This window comes from Panicum virgatum, chromosome 9K, assembly GCF_016808335.1.
Source record: "Panicum virgatum strain AP13 chromosome 9K, P.virgatum_v5, whole genome shotgun sequence".
In the NCBI taxonomy this organism is placed as follows: Eukaryota; Viridiplantae; Streptophyta; class Magnoliopsida; order Poales; family Poaceae; genus Panicum; species Panicum virgatum.
In genome coordinates, this window is record NC_053144.1 from 43,107,475 (window position 1) to 43,124,044 (window position 16,570).

General features: G+C 50.5%; 3 protein-coding genes across 7 annotated transcripts; 1 reads left to right on the forward strand and 2 right to left on the reverse strand.

Moving 5' to 3' along the window:
* Positions 1–472: 472 nt before the first annotated feature.
* LOC120651502 (probable methyltransferase PMT21) lies at positions 473–3,964 on the reverse strand. 3 transcript variants are annotated; one of them, XM_039928992.1, is made up of 4 exons: positions 3,540–3,964; positions 1,743–3,330; positions 1,566–1,643; positions 473–1,111 (listed from the first exon to the last, which is right to left on the reverse strand). In XM_039928992.1, the coding sequence occupies exons 2-4, from the start codon at positions 3,284–3,286 to the stop codon at positions 901–903; spliced, it is 1,833 nt and encodes a 610-aa protein (XP_039784926.1). In that variant the 5' UTR covers positions 3,287–3,330; positions 3,540–3,964; the 3' UTR covers positions 473–900. The 3 variants fall into 3 exon arrangements, with proteins under 3 accessions (XP_039784926.1, XP_039784924.1, XP_039784925.1); XM_039928990.1 differs by having other exon boundaries at positions 473–1,156; XM_039928991.1 differs by having other exon boundaries at positions 473–1,156; positions 1,743–3,345; positions 3,432–3,944.
* A 5,321-nt stretch (positions 3,965–9,285) lies between these two features.
* Positions 9,286–11,957, forward strand: LOC120651503. Of its 3 annotated transcripts, none has more exons than XM_039928994.1 (4): positions 9,286–9,556; positions 10,247–10,416; positions 10,529–10,807; positions 11,101–11,957. In XM_039928994.1, the coding sequence occupies exons 2-4, from the start codon at positions 10,270–10,272 to the stop codon at positions 11,755–11,757; spliced, it is 1,083 nt and encodes a 360-aa protein (XP_039784928.1). In that variant the 5' UTR covers positions 9,286–9,556; positions 10,247–10,269; the 3' UTR covers positions 11,758–11,957. The 3 variants fall into 3 exon arrangements, with proteins under 3 accessions (XP_039784928.1, XP_039784927.1, XP_039784929.1); XM_039928993.1 differs by lacking the exon at positions 9,286–9,556 and adding an exon at positions 9,591–9,738; XM_039928995.1 differs by lacking the exon at positions 9,286–9,556 and adding an exon at positions 9,796–10,172.
* Positions 11,958–12,238: 281 nt separating this feature from the next.
* LOC120651504 (ATP-dependent Clp protease proteolytic subunit 4, chloroplastic-like) lies at positions 12,239–16,348 on the reverse strand. The gene is made up of 2 exons (XM_039928996.1): positions 15,827–16,348; positions 12,239–12,935 (listed from the first exon to the last, which is right to left on the reverse strand). Exons 1-2 carry the CDS (start codon positions 16,333–16,335, stop codon positions 12,452–12,454), a joined length of 993 nt encoding a protein of 330 aa, XP_039784930.1. The 5' UTR covers positions 16,336–16,348; the 3' UTR covers positions 12,239–12,451.
* Positions 16,349–16,570: the final 222 nt, after the last annotated feature.

Consider the following 16,570-nt stretch of genomic DNA (forward strand, 5'->3'; position numbering starts at 1 on the left):
TTTCAAATTCGTTGACTTGGTTTGTTTTGGTTTATTAGTGCTCTCTGTGTAGGGATGGTCGTTCTCAGATGTCATGCTAGTGACAACGCAAATGCTATCTCTATCAAGTGGCCAAGGAATGGTGATGCTGGTCCTCTGCCTGACAAACTCGGTACTCAGTGTTTCCTCTTCCTTGTTTGGCCAGTCTCCACTCCACAACCAAATCAATTATCGCTACTGTGAGAATTTTAGCAATAACTTGCACTGCAGCAAGCAAGATGGCAATATGGCATTATGCAGCGGGGATATCTTCTAGGAGTTGTGATCTGTGAATGGAAAGAAAGCAGGATTCTTGCCAAACTGTAAGCCAATTGACACCACATTCAGGTTCAATTACTTTGCTTTTCTGTTTCTAGGGAATTTCTCTCTCAACTATATAATGCATTGCCAAGCAGATAGCAACACTCAACCGAATGTCGCTTTAGGGAAACAATGGCACATGAGTAGTATCTTGCTCCATAAATGTTTAAATAAATATGGCACTCTATTACAATGACAGCACCAAGCTATATGTTGTACAAATGAACACATGTAGTGTGGACTGTGGAGTAACTTACAGTTGCTCTTGGTATCAACCACCCACCCCAAACTGTTCGTACAAAAAAAGAATTAACTGTGTGATCAATGGCAAATAGTACTAACTTTTGGATCCTATACGGAGGTTTACTCTTATTTATCTTAACTTTGAACATTCTTGTACATCAGAGTGTTCATGTTTCATGTGTACCGGATGGTGAAGCGCCTTTGCCTAGGTGGCTGAGATCACAGCACATTTGAGCCGTATACCATCGAGGGGATCAACATAGCACCCATCCGGGTTAAGAATTCTTTCTTTTTATACTTGGATCAAGCAATTCCCTCTCACTGCTTTCCTGCCCAAAGCTTCTTCTGGCAGATTAGGATCTTGTCCTTGTCATCCTTGTTTTCAGGGTTACGCCTCTCACAGCTCCATCTCATTCCTTTGGCAATGGCTGCTACAGAATCCAGGAAGTAGGTGCTCTCCCTGATTATCGCATAACCGGTGGGGCGAAGGATGCGGTCCATCTCAAGAAGTACAAACTTCATCTCGCACCTGCAATTAGTGATGTTATCAAGTACTCCCTCCGTACCTATAAAACTTGACGTTTTGGATAAGGTTTGGGTCAAACATTGGGAATATAAATCATCAATAACTTTTAAGTTGTTGAGTTTGCAAATGTGAAAATTATATGAATAGATTTGTCTTGAAAAATACTTTCATAAAAGTATACATATACGACTTTTTCATAAATATTTTTATAATAACAAGTGGTCAAAATTGTATTTTGAAGACCGTGTCGTTGTCCTAAACGTCAAGTTTTATGGGTACGGAGGGAGTAGTAAGTTTATCTTGCATTGCACCTCTATTGATTAAGAAAAGTGGTATCTTTTTTTTGAATAATGGTAGTATCTTTTTCTTTTTGTTTTCTTTTTGAAATCTGAATTCATGTCAGACCAATAAAAGGACAACTACCATTGACAGAGTTGATTTGAGACTGCTTGCTTACCTGTGAGACTCTGCAGTGAACAGGCCATCAAGATGCAAAAGATCATAGGTGCGTGGGTATGTCGAGAATGCCTCACACCTGCAGAATATGAATTATATACAGTCTGATCAGTCAAAAAGGAAAGTTAAAAAGGAAGGAAAGGTAAAGGCTAAGTGCTTATCGTAGTTATTAATTTACCAGTCGTGGTTGACGCCGATGAGGCCTCTGTCGTAGACGACGCCGAGCGAGTTGGGCCCGTAGGAGGAGACGACGTTCATGACCCAGACGGGGTCCTTGATGATGCTGGCCGCGAATCCCCCATAGACCGTGTTCATGTCCATGACGTTCCTGATCTTGTCGGTCCCGAGCGCCGGCAGCAGCGTCTTGTAGTGCTTGGCCCTGAGCTTCCACCTGGCGTCGTCCTGCTTGAAGGTGCCGGCGCTGCTGCCGGGGACGACGTTGATGCGCTCCGGCGCGACGGCGAGCCGCTGCGGCCACTTGGGCGTGGCGTTGAGCCCCAGCTTCTTGTACCTGGCGCTGGGGGCGGTGACGCAGGGCCGCATGGGCACGTACCAGGCGGCGTCCGGGTCGACGCTGTCGTCGCACTTGGGCGGCGTGGTGATGGGCGTGAGCTTGTCGTAGCAGGCGGCGGCGTCGGGCGACTTCTGCCAGACGGCGATGTCGCCCTTGATGTTGTAGAGCTTGAAGCACATGGCGGCGAGCATCTTCTTGAGGCGGTCGAGGTCGGCCTTCTGCGCCTGCGCGGTGGTGTTCCAGCCGTGCCAGCGGTTCTCGTAGTTGATGGGCGGGCCGGAGAGCACCCAGAAGCCGCCGGGGCGGAGGAGGCGGTGGATCTCGAGGAGGTAGAGGCCGCCGAACTCGGTCCAGGGGATGAGGCAGCGCGAACAGTGCGCCATGTCGAAGGCTGCCGAGGGGAAGGGGAGGCGCTGCGTGGAGATGATGCCGAGGATGGCCGGGATGCCGCGCTCTAGAGCGAACTGCACCTGCGCCTCGTGGTTGTCCCGCGGCGCGAGGGAGACGGCGAGGATGCCGCGGGCGAGGAGGTCGCCGCCCCAGCTGGCGACGCCGCAGCCGGTGTCGAGCGCGGTGCGGACGGTGCCGTCGCGCATCCCCGGGATGAGCGCGCGCATGGCGTCGACGTAGACGCCGACGCCGTTGGGGAACATGGTGCCGCCGCCGGGGAAGCGGAAGCGGTCGCCGTCCTTGGCGAGCCAGTGCTGGTTGGACTTCTGGCTGTTGATCCAGTCGTAGGGGACGTTGCGGTACCAGCACTGGTCCTTGCTCTTGGGCCAGCGGATGGGCGGCTTGTACCCCTTGGGCGGCGGGACGAGGCACTGCTGGCGCTCCGGCGGCGGCGGGCAGTGGCGCTCCATGAAGCTGAGGCGGTAGTTGCCGTAGCGCCGCCAGCGCCGGGGGTCGGTGCAGGGGGTGTAGTCCTGGAAGTCGGCGGGGCACTCGGGGAACGACACGGCGGCAGCGGCGGTGGACGGCGCTGGCAGGGCCAGGGCTGAGGATTGCTGGGCGGCGGTGGTGCCGAGGGCGAGGAGAGTCGGCGCCGGCTGGATGGAATCCAGCAGGCTGCGGCCCGTGCTGTAGACGCCGCCGAGGTAGAAGGAGAAGGCGCAGAGCACGATGACGAGGAGCGCCACCGGCACCGCCCTGCCCCCCGCGCCGGCGCCGCCCGCCGCCCGCTCGGGCTTGTCCTCCTTGCTGTACTTCATGCTGGCGGCGCCTCCCTGGCGAGTGTCCAAGGAACCCAACCGACCTATAACAACAAGAGGAGGAGGAAGCGGAGGAGCCGCGTCAGCCGCCGGGCACCGCAACGGGGGTGGAGAAAAAAGCAGGGAACTTCCGGCGGCGCACTAGCTACGAGATCCAATCCGATCCAACAAGCAGAAGCTGCGCGCAAAGCAATCTTAAATTCCGTGAGACCAGGGATCCGGCCGTGCCGACGACCGTGGTCGCTTTGCTTACCTTGGAGCGCGCGGTCGAGTGGAGTGGGAGTGAGCTGGTAGCTGGAGGAGGGTCAGGTCCGTGGATGGGCACCGACGCGCACGCGGCAGGGAGCCGGGGGATCTGGCGGTATATATTAGCTAGCCCACTGGTAGCAGCAGCCAGCGGGTGGATGTCGGCCGGCGCCGCCGTACCCCCCAGATCTTGTCGTTCGCGCTTTGTTTCCGTTCGCCAAGGAGGAAGGGACGACGACGGGTGCCGCGCCGCGCTGGCAGCGCGCGATGCGATGGAATAAACCTGACGCAGTGGCGCCACGACGGTGCGAGCGGAGGGACAGGGCGGCGCGTCGAGGTCAGGGCAGGGCGGCGGCGGAGGGAACGGGAGAGCAGCCACAAACCTAGCGAAAACACGGGGAGGGAGGGAGGGAGGGTAACTGATGATGGCGGGATTCGGCGGGGAGCGGAGAGAGGTTTTAAAGCGGAAGATATAACACGTCGTCGACGACCGGGCGCAGTGGTGGCCACCGGCCCGACTGGACCGGACGCGTCGCTTCGCTTCGCTTCCTGATTGGCTGGCTGGCTGGTTCGGCGCGCGCGCACTCCGGACTCCTCCCCGCGAATGCGAGTGCCCCCGCCCGAAATGAATGTCGCGACGCCCACCACCCACGTTCCCTAGTTGAAAAAAAAAAGTGCGGCTCGGCCGACGCCCCGCGTCCGTCCAGATCGGGTTCAGGGCCCGGGCGCCCCCTCCCCCGGTGGAACGGGTTCATCGTACGGTGAAGATCGAGGGGCGTTGGGCGCGTTTCGGTGCCGGACCCCCTCTCCCCGGACCGAGTTACTACTCGTTGCTGTTGGCCACCAAACCTGCCTCCCTCGGCCGGCCTGATTCCTGGACCAGGTCACGGGGGCATTCACTCGCTCGCTGGGCGGCCGAGCCCATCCCCCATTCCCCCCGGTGACATCGAGCGATCGAGACGTCCTCTTCCTCTTCCTCTCGCTCGCCTCCAACGCCGCCACGCCACTACCGATTTGTTATTGTCCTGCCCCCTCCTCTTTCCGGTTTCCTTCCTCCCTTCCCCAAATGCGCTTCTGCTAGCTAGGAGTAGACCGCTACTCCGTTGCTGTCCGTGACACCTACTGCGGCTCCTACTACCAGTTGGGTGCCGGACTGCCAGCCAGTACGCGCGCCGGCGCTGGATCAGTGCGAGGTGCCTGCCGTGGGTTCGGCCGGGCCACACTACGCCGGAGACTGTGGACCGGTCACTTTCCGGCACCATCTAGCGGGGGGCCGGGGATGCGTCGAGCATCATGAATGATTGAACGGAACGGGGGCCAGCAGCCGCCAGCCAGTGCGGCAGCAACCGACCGACGACGCGGCGACTTGCTTTGACTTTTGTTTCGATTGACGGCCGGGCACGCACATGCATGAGTACTGATCACCGAGTATAGTTAAAAAGAGAGAGAGAGAGAGAGTAAAACTCGTAGGGAAACAAAATACTGCGAGACTTGCAGTTGAAGATATCCTTACTGGCCTGTACTACGTGCTAGCGCCGGCAGAGATCGAGCCGGACCCTAGCTGGCTACTAGGTTCCATTCCATGACTTGACACGACACGATTAATTAGTGGCTTGTCCAAGCGCATGCATAGTAGACGGTAGACACGCCGGTCGAGGGTCCAATCCATCGGGCTGGCGGCCTGTGTCTGTGTGTCTCACGCCGTGCTGTACGTATGCGTACGTGACACCAACCGATGTTCAACTCACCAATTGATAACGCCCTTGTTATTGCTTCGCTCGCTCGCTTGCTTGTGTGGATGCAAAGACACGGCGCATGCACGCGGATACGGAGAGAAGGCGTCTCTTGCTTGGCCCGTGGACCGTGGTTTTAATTTCCTCTTTTCATTCGTAGTATAGTATAGTATATCCGGCCGAGATCGTGACTGGGGGCGCACTCGATCGGTCCGTATGTTTCGTAACGCCTGCCGGGTGCTTTTGGATCGTCGATTCTATATATTTCTTCCTCCCCGAATCAAACGGTTGGTGGCGACCGCGCTGGCGCTAGCTATCTGTGACGCCAAGTGCGTTCCACGGGAAACGGGGGAAGAAGAAGAAAACAACAGAGGAAAGCAGAGAGCTTGTGGAGATCGACATGCATGGACGACGTGCATGCATGCGTGGGACAATGGACGCCCCGGTCGAGGTCGTGGTCACCGTCCGCGGGATGGAAGACCACGCATGCAGTACAGTTTGATCATCTCTCGGGCGTGCAAGGGGCCGGGAGTGAGGTAGCGATTGTCTGCAAAGGGGCTGGGAAGGGCGGAGGAGAGTGAGCGCGACGGGGCAGGGGGGCACCGGCCGGCAAGGCAACCATCACGCCACGCAGGCACGCACCGCCGCGCCGAGCCGAAGAACGCGTCCCCCCCCCCCCCCCCCCCCCCGACCTTCGCCTGGAGGGAGGGGATAGAATAGATCATAGCTAGATGCGGCCATCATGGCCTGGCTTGTCGGGCAATGCGGCGTGCGATCGGAGCGGAGCGCTGCTGACCTGCTCTGCTGTGTAGTGTGTGTGCGCGCGCTCCTGGATTTGGATGATGCGGAACCGATCGGGCGATCTGTCCGTGGCCCGGCCGGCCTCGAGATCTGATCGGCGCGAGCCGCGCTCATGAGATCGAGCTGGCTATAGCGTTGCTCGCTAGGTGGGCTGTCGCCCTCCCTGCTAGCTATCGCGGTCGGATCTGCCCCCTGTCCACGTAACGCCGCCGCCCTAGCCTTTCGGTGTTTGTTCACGTAGTGTATTATTGAGGCCCTAGCTCGTAGGGTACTGCGCGCGTCGCGGGTAATCACAACTGTACGCCCTAGCTAGCACGAGAGTGAATGTAGGAGTATGTGTGATCTTGGATGCCTGCCTAATAACCATGTAATCCCTCCGTCATCTCAAAAACTTAATCGCGATCGTTGATGTCTCATACCCCCCAAAAAAGTCGATGGTACCATATATGAAATAATGGAAGTGTCTAATTCGGCCAAATCCAACGAGACGTCAAATTTGTATGGTTTAATGTATAAATCATTAGATTATTTATAATGGCCAAGGATTGAAATGTTAGAATTTTGGGTTACGCAGTGCGCACGCACATTGCATTTTGAAAATAAATGGATCCAGGGTTACGCGAAGAAACTGATCCAATCATCCAACGACGGAACGATACGTATCAAAACGACCGGCACGCATGCACCCAACGTAACTGCATGCTTTGGGTGACCGGGCCTCCAAGACCAAGCCCAGCCCACATACGGCAGGCCAAGCTTGGGCCTAATAGCTAGTTTAGATTCCAAATAATCCAACAAACACAAAATTCGCAGAGATTGTGACCGTTTTTTTTTCTGGGGGGTCAGCAAAATTAGCCTGAAACCCTGTATGTTTTAAGATTATGCACAAAATTATCAGGTTACACACACGAACGAGGCACGAGGTACTTGTAAAAATATTTATGGACTGAGTTGGATTTTGACTCAGTGTTAGTCTCGTTCCATTACCACCCAAAATGCAATGTGATCATTGGGTTTCAAAATAGGAAAAAGTCCACATCCCCCCACCCCCAACTCTGCCGAAAGTCTAAAACTCAATCCTGAATTTTAAAATTGGCTAAATTTTTGTACACTTATTAAACAAGTTAGCTAGTTTTACTATGTAAGTATTTTGTTTCAAAGAAATAAAAAAAGTAACAGATTTACTCATCATCAATCGGTTGAAAACTCGCTTATCCATTAATCACTGAGAATTTGTGCTAGAAATTGATTTGGAGATGGAGATTGGGGGTTAGGGCTTTAGGGCTGAGGGATTTTAGGGGTTACTTGGTCAACTGCAGGCCTAGAGGAAGCTCCGGGCGAGCAGCGGGGGACCCGGTGGGCGGTGGAGGCAGCAGGGGGGGGGCACCTACATCCAACATGTTAATGCTGGGCAATGGAGGAGGGCGAAAGCGGAGGCGGCGAAGCTAGAGCCGGTGGGAGGTGGCTGTGGCGAGGGATTTGCATGTTAGGCGTCGCGAGGAAGACGGAGACACCGTGCGCTCGAGAAGATAGGTGGGGTTGCAGTTAAGATTGAAAGGGAAGATCTGGGCCACCGGATGATTAATCAACTGCTGGAATAGGTGGTTGATAGAAAAATTAAATATCAATTGACTTATGAGGAGACATATTTTTTTCTATATTACTCCCTCTGTTTTTATTTGTATGTCGTATTACGTTTGTCTTAAGTCAAACTTCACTAACTTTGACGAAGTCTATAGATAAATACTCCCTCCATACTCAAAATAATTGAGGTTTAAGACAACGACACGATCTCCAAAACACAACTTTGACTTCTTATTTCTCTAAAAATATTTATCAAAAAGTGATATATGTATACTTTCATAAAAGTATTTTTCAAGACAAATCTATTCATATAATTTTTGTATTTTCAAACTCAACAACTTGACAGATATTCATGATTTATATTCTCATGGTTTGACTCAAACCTTGTCCAAAATGTCAATTATTTTGGGTATGGAGGGAGTATAGCAACAACTATATTATCCAACCTATACATTATCAACACATATACTTCATGGTGGATTCAATAAAACAAATTTGGTATTGTAATTGTTATTATTTTTTTCTATAAATTTGGTCAAAGTTTGTTAAGTTCGACTTAGGACAAACCTAATACGATATGTAAATAAAAATAGAGGGAGTATGGATAAATGCACAGCTATTGCGATATAATTCAAGGGGCAATAAAAACGGTACGCACAATTATACTATAACATGTTACAAGTTACATATCTTGTGTAAATGCAACTAAATGACTAGAGATAAGGAGTGCAAAATGATAGCCATGAGCTGATGGTACATTGGTAGTCCTAGTTTTCCCTTACATTTAGAAAAGAAAATGACCTAGAAAGACTTTGAAAATTAATTTTGTTTTTGACGTTTAGCCACTCGTGCTCACATGGGCCAACCTAACACTCCCTAATGGACAGCACCTCCAACAACACACAGGCTGGTCCATATATTTTGGGTCTTTCTCTTTCCCAGCTCTCCTATCATACATACATACATACATACATACATACATACATACATACATACATACATACATACATACATACATACATACATACATACATACATACACATGGATAATCCAATCCAACAACGTCTATGCACCTTGCCATTCATTAAATAAATGGATATAAATCCCTAGCAGCATATATTTTTCATGTTGACCACCCTCTTTATTTTACCATGGTTTTCTCTATATTTTCGACAAATGCAGAACTAACGCAAAATAATTCTAGAGGAGCACTGGAGCAGTAAAGGGTGTGCACGCTTTGATGATAGCCACAAGCTGATTATGCGTTAGTCCTAATTCCCCCTTGTATACATGGAAAGAGACGAAAAAGACATGGAGGGACACCGGACTTTATATACTTTTTCACGTTTATTAGTCTTTGTTATCTTTTCTTGGGTTTTGTAGAGAAATAAAAAAAATCCTGCATTTTGAACGTGAGGCCCCTTGATGGTTTGATCTTCTTCTTCTTTTTTTAGCATCTTGATGGTTTGATCTTGTGAACGCCCGGAAGGACGGAAGAGTATAGCCGTCATGACACGTGCGGTGGCGGGGCGCGTGGAATGCGTGCTCGCCGAGCCGCAGCGAAGGCGGAGGCCGGGTCAGAGTCAAAGAACAACTGCTTCTCCACACGGCAGCCAGGGCCATGGAGGGGGACTGGGGGAGGCGACAAGGCAACGAGCCACCCACCCACCCCGCAACTACCTGCTCTCCCGGTCTCGGCCTCGGCTCTCCCGGTCTCGGCCTCGGCTCTTTTCCTCATCTGCGTGACCCCCCTCGCCTCGACCCCTCCTCTTCTCGCCCGCGCCTGTGCTCGCCACACGCGACGCAACCGCCCCCGCCCCCGCCCCCGCCCCCGCCCAGCAGCCCAAGCCGGAAAGGAGGAGAAGATCCCGCGCTCCGCAGCCTTCTCGTCTTCTCGAACCGGAGGTGACCCCTCTTTCTTCGCCTTGCTGGATTTCTCCGTCTTCTTCGCGGCCCTACGATCGGGATGTGCGCGGAGGACGGATCGCTTCCTTCCTTTCCTCTTCCGGGAGGGTTCGATTAAGGACGGATGCTTGCAATTGCCACTTGTGTAAGGTTAAGTCGATTGTTAGGACCCTTGATGAAAGGTTCGATCCGTTCCTACGAGTATTGAATTCCAATTGCAACTGCAAGACACATTTCCCACCAATTTTGTTGGCCCCCTTGTCGTCGTCGCTGACCTTAACTCCTCTCATCATCTGCATCTCAATACCAAACAATGGGCCTGGGGAGTAAATTTGGGTGCTTTTGCTCGACAGGTTAGGTCCGCATGTGACAACTGCTGTTAGGTATAGGTAGGCAGGTCAGCAATCAACGTGTGCTATATACAACTACTACTCAACTGATTCATTCACGTAATAGCACAAAACAAAAGGTTCTTGTGCTTTTAGGCTTGCCAGCTAACTTTGCCTGTGAAACAACTCGATGTTCGTGTTCTGAGTTCAGACCATCTTCGCATACCATTAATCTAGTCTTGGGTTGACTTTATGCGTGATGAGAGGACTATAGGAGACGAGTGGCAGTATGATATATTATGGTTTCAACTCATGTAGTCTCTTTGCTCAAATTGCTCTCTCAACAATTCTGCGCTTGCAGGTCTAGTTACCGGTGGTCTCCATATGGATTCAGCTTTTCGAAGAGCTCTCAATGAACCCTCGTGCTTGGAAGAAACTACCGTGCAACAAGGGATCGAAAGATGCCCGTTCTTGAGGAACATCAATGAGCCTACAAGCTTTTCCTTCTCGTCTGTCAACTTTCCTGTTCCCGTATGTTCTTTACTTTCCTCTCCTTCTTCCATTACTCTATCATCTAGTATGCCTGAAGATCACATATATCCTGGATGCAATTGCTGAAGTGTATTGTCTGCTTCTTGTGAAGGCAAGAGGAGCCAAGGGACCAATTTTTGAAGATGGACCTAACTTCGACACAGCATTTAGAGTTTTCCATGGTAGAGATGGGGTTGTCCCACTTTCAGAAGGATCATTTCCACAGATTGAGAAGCCATTGCCCAAGCCCAATCCTGAGTTCAACCCCCTGGCGGCCAAAGCAGCAACCATCAGTCTATCGGCATTTGGAGGCTTTTTCAGCTTTGGCGACTTCTCAAATAAGCGTAATAAGAAAAATTTCAACAAAAAGAACCCCAACAACCTCCCCCAGGTAATTTTGCTTTCTCTTAGATAAGATTTTTATTTACCCAATTACTATCCTTCTTAATCTTTCTTGTCTCATGCATCACAATGTTCCAGTATTGTGTAATGCAGTCCATCTCTTTCACCACCAAAGGAAGTTATTTATTGGCAGCAGTAGACACATTTTATCTGGTGTTTATGAACTGTCCTTTATAGCGCAAACACTAAAATGGGCATGAAATAAAAATGTTAACCTGATCTTCTGCAAAGGAGCATGCCATCCAAATATTCAAACTGATTTTGCTTCCCCTGGAATTTCAGAATAAAAGCCAGTCTAACAACCATGAAGCACTGAGCAACGAGTGGCTGGAAAATGGCCAATGTCCACTTGCAAAGTCATATAGGGCATTAAGTGGTGTCGTACCTCTTGTGGCAAAGATGATGACACCCCCAGCTGGTATGAAACTGAAGTGCCCGCCTGCGGTGGTTGCTGCCCGCGCAGCAATATCCCGCACAGCCTTTGCAAAGGGGCTTCGCCCTCAGCCCCTGCCAACAAAAATACTGGTGATTGCATTGCTTGGTATGGCAGCAAATGTTCCTCTCGGCATCTGGAGGGAGCACACACAGAAGTTTTCAGTGCAGTGGTTTGCTGCAGTGCATGCTGCGGTGCCTTTCATAGGGATGCTCAGGAAATCTGTGCTGATGCCAAAGAGTGCCATGACCCTTACTATTGCTGCCTCAATATTGGGTCAGACAATCGGGTCAAGAGCAGAACGTATCAGATTGAAGAGGGTGGCTGCGGCAAAATCAGCAAGAGAGGGCCATGATACTGCCAACTGCATCAAAGCACCGATGAGTCTGAAGACTGGAAACCGCAATATTGTGCAGTTCTGGGATCCGCTTGCCCTCAGAGTTGAGAGCACAGTGGGCACAGGTTCCCCAGCAGTTCTTGTCCCTGCCGTTGGTGGTTTCAATTGATGACTGATTGGGTTCATTTCGATCGGATCAGCATTGCTGATTGTTGTATTTTTTATTCTGCTTAAAACAAATTGATTGTTGTATTCATTACTGTACCTGTGAATTCAAGAAAGAGTTAGTGGTCACGTCAAATTTTTCACTCCATTGTGGAAGACACATTTCAGTGAATAATTTTGAGAACATTTTCAGAGTTGAGAACTGATTGCTCTCCTTCAAATCTTTCTAAAAATATGTATGTCCTAAGCCAACCAGGCTGAAGCATAGATACCATCATGGCATGTGATAATCAGGTATAATATGCAGTTATGTATTTTCTGTGTTTGGTTAGACTTATCTTCATAAAGGAAATGCTTGAAATAGAATGACGAAGCTTCATTTGAGTTCATTTATTGTTTGGTCAAAAATTCAAAGGGTTGGCTGGTCTCATTCAGCGCCCCATACCAAAAATGGTCAGAACTCAGAATCAGCCAGACCATTCCAATAACCCTCAATAACACCAGAAACATGCAATGCCAAAACACAACCAGCAGGACTAGCTGCGTGCTCAAAATCAACATTCAGTCAGTAACAGGCGCAAACCAGAACAACAAGCTACTGCTAGTGCTAGGATTTGTTTAACAGCTACAGGTAATCAAAAGCAACTGGTTGCTGAAGAACAAGTTCAGATTCGCGCAAAAACACAACTTTTAAACTACTAGTATATCTCATCATCTGGGACATCTGGCGTAAGAAACTTCTGCGGATCCTTATACAACTCTTCATAGTTGTACTTAGGCTTCACCCTCTCTGGGACAGGCTCAAGTGGGATGATACTGTCTCCATCGATCACACCATCGATGATTCCATAATCAACAGCCTCAAGAGGACCCATGTAATGGTCTCGGTCAATGTCTTTCTCAACCTGCTCGGGAGTGCGGCCTGTGAAGCCTGATACAAGCCGAATGACATTCCTCTTGTTAGCCAATATCTCCTTGGCTTGGACTTCTACATCTAAGGCTTGCCCACTTGCACCTCCCACAGGCTGATGGATCATAATCCTCGTGTTGGGCATGGCAAATCGCTTGCCCTTTGTGCCACCACCAAGGATTATAGAAGCTATTGATCCAGCTATGCCCAATCCAATAGTGGAGACATCTGCCCTCACAAGCTGCATTACATCATAGATGGCCATTGTTGCGCTGAAAGAATAACAAATAGTGAATCAGAAAACGATAGGATGTTATATCAACAGATCTATGATGAACAAATGTACAAAAAAATTGCATATGCTCTAGCTTATGATTCAGTTATCATGTTCCCAGTTTGACTGTGATAGAATAAACAGTCACCAGCAAGGCACGTTACAAATTCAAATAACTGTTTGATCAGACCAATCAGCACAGTGATCACAGACGCTGCAGATTTGAATTATCTGTTCCCTACAAGTTCTGTAATGATCATGGCTAGATTTTGGTAGTGTATGTGAAGTCTTAGATCGAGCCCCAGCCTCTGCACATTTGTGTGGGTAAGGCTTGGGGCTTAAAGACAACCCTTCCCCAGACCCCGCACAGTGCGGGAAGCCTACGGCACTCGGTACGCCCTTTTTTTTTATGTGAAGTCTTAGATCGATAGGCTTAGGATTTCAGTCAGTGCATTGCTGCTTCAGGAATTTTCGCAGGTTAGATGCAGCTGTGGACGAGATTTGCATCTATGCTTGGAGATATCAGCTGAAAAATAAAGTGAGCGAATAATCTTTGCAGGATGTGAAGAATTCTCCAAAACCTAACTGGTCCACAAGGAGTGAATCGACGGTCAGTGCTGCAAGGAAGCAGTGAAACATAGGCTTGGATTAATCAATTGACAACATGGATCATGAACAGTGTAGAACTGTAGCCAATATATCTTTTTACCTATCCTCGAACGCTCAAACATACCTGCTTTCATTAGCATAAATGGAAAAAACTGGGTCCTATGTGAAACCAAATACTATCTCCACCTATCAATTTAAGGCAAATTTTGGTATGTGAAAGTCTTCATGAGTATATCTTTTACCATTAACATCTCCAAGAGACTAGCAAAAATCCTAGCTAAATTTAAAGATTAAAGAGGCTAGCTAAAAAATAAAAAACTTTCTAAACTAAGGGGTAAACCAACAGACTCCCTAAAACTGGACTCTCCATATGTTACAGTACCAGTGGGCCCCACATGTCATGCTCCTTTCTTGTCTTCTTCCTTTCCCCACCTCCTATTGATCCTACCCAGCGCTCCTAGCCTGCATCTCCGGCGGCGCCATGGCCAAGCAGAACGGCCAACTCACCATCTTCTGAGCCTGATTCCAATTCAAGTTTTTTGCTTTTAGTCAGTCGCCGCCACCGTTGAATTGAACCCACCTCGCCGGGTTCAAGTTTGCCCCCAATTTTTTCTGCTAGGAGGCCGCGGCGACCATGGGCAACTGCTGCAACGTCGGCGACGCAGGAAGGCAGCAACCGTGGGAAGAAGCTGAAGGCGAACCCATACAATGTCGCGTACAACCGCGGGGTGGCGCCGCTGCCAGCGCGCCTGGTGCTGGTGGTGCCGCGGGACCCGTCGGGGCGGGACCTTGATGGGCAATACGAGCTCGGCGGCGAGCTGGGCCTCTCCACTAGCGGGGCCTCCTCTGTTGATGCCCGCCATGGCCACCCGCAGCTAGCAGCGCCCTGCCCCGCTCGGCTCTGCGGAACGAGCAACCAGCAAAGGCGTCTGATGTGTCGACGGCGGGGGTGGCGCGGCGCTCGACGGCGGGGGTGGCCTGGGACGACGGGGTCGCGACGGCAGGAGCAGCCTGGGCAGTGGGGGCGGCGCGGGGAGAGTGGGCTGCGGGACCTGCGCGGGAGGCCGGAAGAGGAGATGGCGAGCGGGACTGGCTTGTTTTTTTGCCTAGTGAGGTGGTGGTGGGGGCATACCGAGCAAGATAGCTAGGCGAGCAAAATACAAAATCTGTTGGATCCGACTTTAGATGAGGTTTCTCTTTTTTTAGCTAACTCATCAGGGATATGGAGTCTGTTGGAGTTGCTTATCAATTGCAAATCAAGATCATCTTAAATCACTTCGAATACAAATCTATTGATGTAAATATTGTGCATCAAACACAATATAATTTCAAAACCCACAAAGTTTGACATTTTCTAATCAATGTACATGTTACATTAACAACATAAGGAGTAGCTGAGATTGCTTTACATCTCTATTAGTCTATTGGTTCGATTAATAAAAGTTATCAATAGACTTTGACTAAAACCCATCCATAATATCAAAACAGACTTCAGCCCCTGCAAATGAATGTGATTCGAACTGTGACTAGCACCAAGGCGGAGGATGATTACAACCTGTCCATTTTCAGTTAAAAGAACAAAAAAGATCAGGTCCAATGGTCCATGGACTGGGATGGATAAATTTGAGTACAAGTTTGATAAATTTGAGGATTGAGTTAAATTGGCCGTCATGCATATTCTCTCATGCTCTTGTCATAGTGTTGTGAAGATGGTTGTCATGATAGTTTATGTTTAAGACTTTACTTAACATTAAGTTGATTCGAGTTTGCAATTATGAAGCAAGCATGGATGAGAGGGAATCGTGCACTTCATGTGGCTATGGGATCTCAGTCTATTGTGCAGCTAGGTCTTTTGATGGCCTTGCCAATGTTTATGGAGATTGGACTAGAAAGAGGTTTCAGAAGCGCCCCTGGGCATTTCATAATCATGAAGCTTCTGCTCTGTTAAGTGTTCTTCACTTTTTCCCTTGGGACCAAGTCACGTTATTTTGGCCGCACAATGCTCCGTGGTGATGCAAAATATAGAGCAAATGGCAGAGGTTTTGTGGTTCCCTGATGCAAGGTTTGCTGAGAAATTACAGAATGTACTCCAGAAGCCATTTAGTGAGAGGCCTCGAGGAGTTTGTATATTGCAAAAATTGTAACAAGTGTAGTCCTTGGGTGGGATTTATCAGGCATACAAATTAAGAGTAGCCGACGATGATGAGTGAACGAGTACATGAACGCAAGTGGAGGAGGGTTGAAATGGAAGCCTGGATGGGAAGGAGGCGAGGACCGTACCTGAGCGAGCCCCCAGGCGAGTTGACGAAGAGGCGGATGTCGGAGTCCGGGTCGAGGGCGTCGAGGAGGAGGAGCTGGCTGACGACGGCGTCCGCGAGGAAGTCCTCGATCTCGTTGCCGAGGAAGACGATGCGCTCCCGGAGGAGGAGGCCCATGACGTCGCCGGCGCCGGCCCCGCCGCCCGCGCCACCCGACTCCGCCCGCCACAGCGGGGCATGCGGCGCCACTGCGGCGCAGGGCCTCAGCCTGAGGAGGGACCCTTGTTGCGCCGGCTGCGAGGGGACCCAAGCGCGAGCGCCGCCGCACGGCCGCCCCACGCGCAGGGCCGCCGCCGCCGCCGCCGCGACGGAGAGCGACGCCGTGGCACTGGCACTCCCGGCCGCCATATCTAACCTAGCGGGATCGAGCTGAGCTGCTCTCGAGGCGCGGCCGGTGGCGGCGTTCCCCGCCGGAGGGAAGGGAGCACAGCAGAGAGAAGGGAAGAAATGGATAACACAGCACACTCCCATCAGGGGAGGGAGTGATGGATGAATTGGGAAGGGGAAGAAGGCCTTGCATGGGCCTCCATGGGCCTAGTCCTATATGGGCCGGGCCGTCTTTCTCTTTGGGCCCAACTGTATAATCTGGCTGGTCCACTTCGCCCACACACTCTGCCGGGCCGGAAATCCTATCCATTTTCCGGAAGATTTTTTCTTTCTCACCTTCTACTATTTGAGATTCGTGTAATCAATCATAGCTCTGGAT